We start from the raw sequence: 6,000 nt of genomic DNA, 5'->3' as shown, positions 1-6,000 counted from the left end.
GGACGAGTGTGAAAGAGTTTCACCTCAGGGTCGCTATAAATCTGCGACACACAGTTGAAAGCATACAACGACAGACAGACAGACAGACAGCAGCAGCCTGGCCAAGTGCATGCTGGGAGTTGTCTGTGGCAACTTGCAAGGCCTCGACACTCGATTCTGAAGGGAGAAGGGAATGGGAGTTTATGGAGCTGCCAGGACCTGCTTCCCGGCCCTCCTGGCCACGCCCACTCCGTACCGCCGCTGGCAAGGAGTGGGCGGGGCCAGGAGGGCCGGAAAGCAGGTCCTGGCAGCTCCATAAACTCCCATTCCCTTCTCCCTTCAGAATCGCTTCGCCGGAAGTGGCCGCCCGCTTCCGGTCCCGACAAGATGTCGGCAGCCATCGCTGCGCTGGCCTCCTACGGCGGCTCCGACTCGGATTCGGGCTCCGAGGGCGAAGGAGGAGGGTCCAGCCGCCCCGCGAGGGACCGTGGCGGCGGCGGCGACGACGATGCCGAGCTTCACCTGGCCTCCCCGGCCTCCCAGGCGGTGCTGCTGCTGCCCCTCGTGGACTCAGCCCCCGCCGTGGCTGTGAAGGTAGGCAGCAGGGCATGAGATGGGGACCTGGCCAAGTGGGGAGGGAGGGAGGGAGGGAGGGAGGGAGTGGCGCCCAAACGTCGCTCCTCCACAGGTTCGGGGCTTCAGTTCCCGCAAGCCCTCGCCAGTTTGGTCCAGAGGTGGGGATTCTGGGAGCCCGAGTTCCCCCAAACGTCTGCCAGGCCCAGGGTGACCAGAGGCCCTCGTAAGCCTTAAAAGAGGAGGACGAGGCTCCTCAGGATGGAGGGCGTTCAAGACAATAACAGCTAACAACACTCCCAGAAGTGTCACTTCAGGCTGCCTGGATCTGCTCCAAAGGGAGGGCGTTCGAGGAGAATGGAGGACATGAGCAAATACAAGCTAAAAACACTCCTAGAAGCATGAATTCGTGCTTCTTAGTCATGCTCCAAATAGAGGATGTCTTGCAATTCCTCCTGGAGAGAAGGTTGAAATGGAGGACATGCCCTGGAAAAAGAGCATATCTGCTCATTCTGCGCAGGACCCAAGTTTGGGAGCCATTGATGCAGAGCGTTAAAGGGAAATGTAGGCTGTTACCAAATAAAAGCTAAAAACACTTGTTTCTTAGTTATGCTCACAACACAGGACCTTTTGGGATTCCTCCCAGACAGAAGCTTGAAAGGTAGACCATGTCCTGAAAAAGGAGTGCCTCTGCTCACCCTGCCACTAGCATATGGCCATAGTCCTGGTTCTGGGTGCTGTGAGCTAGGAGCCTGGTACAAATGCCTTGCAGCATTGGGAAATACCATGCCAACACTGTAGAATTAATGCAATTTGATACTACTTCAGCTGCCATGGCCCCACGCAATGCGGTTCTGCAATTTGTAGCTTTATGGGACATTTAGCCTGCTCTCTCACTGTGGCACAGTAGTTTGAGTTCTGGACTTCGACTCTGTAGATCAGGGTCCATTTCCCCTCTTGGCCTTGGAAACCCACGGAATGACCTTGGGCAACCCACACTCTCTCAGCCTCCTCAAGGGAAGGCCATGGCAAACCTCCTCTGAACAAATCTTTCTAAGAAAACCTGACTAAGTCAGAAACAATTTGGAAACAGTACATTAGCTACATGTGGAAATGGTATATTATTGTTATTAACCACCCTTGAGTTGATCTTGACCCTTGGCGATCCTGTGGATGAGACACCTCCAAAACTCCCTAAGATATACTACAGTCCTCTTACGCAGAGGATCCGTTCCAGACCACTACCACCACCCCCCCCCCCATGGAAGAGAAAAAATGTGGATGCTCAAGTCCCATTCAAATGAATGGGGCTCATGCTTGCGGTGGTGCGCAGGGCGCACACCATGGAAGCACGCCCCATTCATGCAAATGGGACATTGTACCCTGTGCAATTTTGAGTGTATGCTCAAAGCCACGTATAGTGCGCCTGCATATAATGTGGGCGTGCTGGATATCCACAGCATTCCCTTCATCTACCAAGCTGGTAATTTTATCAAAGAAAGAGATCAGATTTGTCTGGCATGACTTGTTTCTCTGAAACCCATGTTGACTTTTTGTGATTATGGCATTGCCTTCTAGATCTTCACAGATTCTCTGTTTCATTATCTGCTCCAGAATCTTTCCTGGTATAGATGTCAGACTAACTGGACGATAATTGTTGGGATCCTCTTTCTTCCCCTTTTTGAAGATGGGGACAACGTTTGCCCTCCTCCAGTCTGCTGGGACTTCTCCTGTTCTCCAGTAGTTCTCAAAGATCATTGCCAATGGCTCCAATATTACATTAGCCAGTTCTTTTAATACTCTTGGATGTAGTTCATCTGGTCCTGGAAACTTATATCCGTTTAGATGAACCAGATATTCCTGTACTATCTCTTTGTTAGGAAATGGCATTTATGTGTCCACAAGATAGAGCTGTAGCGGAACCTATTACAGGTCCAGTGGCAGTTGACACTTGTATTATGGAATGTTGATGATGTCAGTCCTTCTGAGAGAGAGAGAGAGAGAGAGAGAGAGAGTGTGTTTCAGTTATGACAGCTGGTGTTAGAGTAACTGCCTCACTGTTTTTGTTGTTATGGTTGTTTGGTTGGCAAAGTCATTTATTTATCATAGGCCCGTTCTGCATGGGCAGAAAGTACGTGCCGCGCACGTACTAGGTTTAGAAAGGGGTGTCCTTTCCGGATGCCCCTAACTCTAGTACACGCTCAGCGCTTAGAAAATGGCGGCGCCCATTCTACATGGGTGCCGCCATCTTGACGTCGCCGATGCCTAGCGCCCGCATGTTGTGTTGCAGAAATGGTGCTGCGAGTGCACCATTGGCGCCTTGCGGCATCATTTCGTGGGGCAAAAAGAAGCTGCTTTTAGCAGCTTCTTTTTGCTCCACGAGGGAGCCCCGCAGTATGGAAGCTGCGGTTCCCTCGTGGAGCAAAGGGCCAAAGTATTTATTAAAAGTATTTATTAAAGCCCTTGTGTAAAGTGAAGGGTTGAAGTCCTCTTGTTGTTATTTCTCAAGCCGGGAGCTTAAGGCCGTTTGCAGTGGTGAAGGAATATTTTCCTTCTTGGCCTGAATACCTTTACAGACATCTCTTCAGATTCCTTCTCCCTGGTGTCCTGTCGACGTGGTTCAACTCTGTAGTTGGTCGTGGTGCACACAGCACATCTTTCCACACCCTAACACTATTTGCTTATTCTGTGCTGAAATTCCCCTATTCTGTCCTCTGCTCCATTATCCTCAGGTTGAGCACCTTTTCCTTTTCCGAGAAGACTGAGGCAAAGAAGGTGTTGAGTAATTCTGCCTTTTCTCTGTCCTCTGTTAGCATTTTGCCATCTTCTGCACGCAGTGGCCGTATCATTTCCTTCTTCTTCCTTTTGCTGTGGACATATCCAAAAAAGCTCTTTTTGTTGTTCTTAACCTCTCTAGTAAGCCTGAGTTCATTCTGTGCTTTAGCTTTTTTTGACTTTATCCCTATGTGTGCTTGCGATTTGTTTGAATTCCTTTTTCGTGATTCCCCCTTTTTCCATTTTTTATACATGTTCTGCTTAAAATTTAGCTCAGTTGAAAGTTCCTTAGTCATCCATCCTGGTTTCTTGAGACACCTCCCATTTTACTTCTTCACTGGAACTGTTTGAAATTGTGTCTTCAGTATCTCCCTTTTGAGAAACTCCCATCCATCCTGAACTCCCTTCTCTTTTAGTATGCCTGACCATGGGATCACCCCCAGTATTTCTCTACATTTACTGAAATAAGCTCTTCTGAAGTCTAGAATGCATGTCTGACTATGCCTGGTTTCTCCTTTCCACTGTATAACAAACTCCAGGAGAACATGCTCATTTCCACCTAATGATCCCACCACTTGCACCCCATTAACCAAGTCATTCTTGTTGGTTAGGAGGGTTGGTTAGGAGAATATCTTGATTTAGTAAGGCCTTTGACAAAGTTCCCCATGACATTCTTGCAAACAAGCTTGTAAAATTTGGGCTAGACAAGGTAACTGTTACATGGTTTTATAGTTGGTTGACCAGTTGAACCCAAAGGGTGGTCAACAATGGCTCCTTTTCATCCTGGAGAGAAGTGACCAGTGTGGTCCCACAGGGCTCTGTCCTGGGCCAGTGCTATTCAACATCTTTATCAATGACTTGGATGACAGAACTGGGGGTATACTCATCAGATTTGCAGAAGACACCAAATTAGGAGGAAAGGTAATACCCCAGGGGACAGGATCAAAATTCAAAATGACCTGAATAGACTAGAAAGGTGGGCCACAGCTAACAAAATGAAATTCAACACAGAGAAATGTAAGATACTGCACTTAGGGCAGAAAAATGAAATGCATAGATATAGGATGGGGGACACCTGGCTGAACAAGACTACATGTGAAAGGGATCTGGGAGTCCAAGTAGACCACAAGTTGAACATGAGTCAAAAGTGTGATGCGGCAGCTAAAAAAGCCAATGCAATTTTAGGCTGCATCAATAAAAGTATAGTGTCTAGATCAAGAGAAGTAATAAGTGCCAATGTATTCTGCTCTGGCCAGGTCCCACCTGGAATATTGTGTCCTATTCTGGGCACCACAATTTAAAAAGGATGTTGAGAAACTGGAGCGTGTCTAAAGGAGGGCGACCAAAACGTTGAAGGGTCTGGAAACCATGTCCTATGAGGAAAGATTTAGGTAGCTGGGGATGTTTAGCCTAGAGAAGAGGAGGTTAAGAGGTGATATGATAGCCCTGTTTAAATATTTGAAGGGATGTCATATTGAGGAGGGAGCAAGCTTGTTTTCTGCTGCTCCAGAGACTAGGAGTCAGAGCAATGGATGCAAGCTACAAGAAAAGAGATTCTACCTCAACATTAGGATGAACCTTCTGACAGTAAGTGCTGTTCAACAGTGGAACACACTCCCTCGTAGTGTGGTGGAGTCTCCCTCTTTGGAGGCTGGATGGCCATCTGTTGGGGATGCTTTGATTTAGATTTCCTGCATGGCAGGGGGTTGGACTGGATGGCCCTTGTGGTCTCTTCCAACTATGATTCTATGGTATTTTGGCCACATCATGATAAGAAATGACTCATTGGAAAAGACAATAATGCTAGGAAAGGTGGAGGAAAGTAGAAAGAGAGGATGACCACAGACCAGATGGGTAGACTCAATCAAGAAGGTAATGGACACGAACTTGCATGACCTGAGCAAAGCAGTTTGGGGGGGGGGGGGGGAGGGAGAGGGTTGGAGGTGTCTCCGGGCAGTTAACTACAACAATAGATGGTACCTATAGATGTATAAGTACAGGGTCCTTCTCCAGTTTTCACTCTGGCAAGCCAAAACCAGTAGAATTCAGGCCTTTGTATTTGTGGTGTAAGTTGCTCTGTTTATTAGTAGTGTTTCTGTTGAGAACATGTAATTTTGTGTGAGTTTTAGGAAATGAGCAGGCCTCAGATTTAAATTGGCCAGCAGGAGCATTAGTCAGAATGTAATAGAGATTGATTATGGGCAGTGATCCAGTTCTGTAGGTTGCATAGTGTTAATTAAGTGACACAAGTTTGTCTTAACCTTTATTAGTGTATTTCATCATAGTAATATAGAGGAGAAAATCGTCTTATTTTAAGATTGATTACAGCCATGAATATGGTTAATGAAAAGAGGTATAAAATAAATCAGTTCTACCTACTTGCAAATTGCACTGAACTCTTATGAGCATTAGCTCTGAGTAGAAGTGCATAAAATTATTCTGTAGCTATGGTTAAGTGTTATATTTGCCGTTCAACTCTGTGATCATTAGCCCAAATCAAAGTTTGCTATTTTGCTGCTAATTATAGTTTTCAATTCTGGTTAGCAAAAATGTGCATGAAAACACAGAGATAAGCTCTACGGAAGAAACATACAAGTACACAGTATACCCTCATTTACTAGCCTTGACCTCAAAATCATAGGCTGCATCCTTATTGCAGAAATAATCTGGTTT

At 46.7% G+C, this 6,000-nt stretch overlaps 1 protein-coding gene across 1 annotated transcript in view; it reads left to right on the top strand.

The window, feature by feature from the left end:
- The first annotated feature begins 344 nt into the window (after positions 1-344).
- Positions 345-6,000, top strand: part of CDC40 (cell division cycle 40) — a 62,342-nt gene continuing 56,686 nt past the window's right edge. Inside the window, exon 1 of the mRNA XM_089530575.1 lies at positions 345-573. Coding sequence (XP_089386701.1) covers positions 367-573 — 207 coding nt within the window. The 5' untranslated portion in view covers positions 345-366. The remainder of the gene's footprint in view (positions 574-6,000) is intronic.

Source organism: Sceloporus occidentalis, unplaced genomic scaffold (genome assembly GCF_023333645.1).
Source record: "Sceloporus occidentalis isolate IW3139 unplaced genomic scaffold, rSceOcc1.0.p SCAF_6, whole genome shotgun sequence".
NCBI lineage: Eukaryota > Metazoa > Chordata > Lepidosauria > Squamata > Phrynosomatidae > Sceloporus > Sceloporus occidentalis.
The sequence above is the reverse complement of the archived record's forward strand: the minus strand, read 5'-3'. Positions and strand labels throughout refer to the sequence as shown.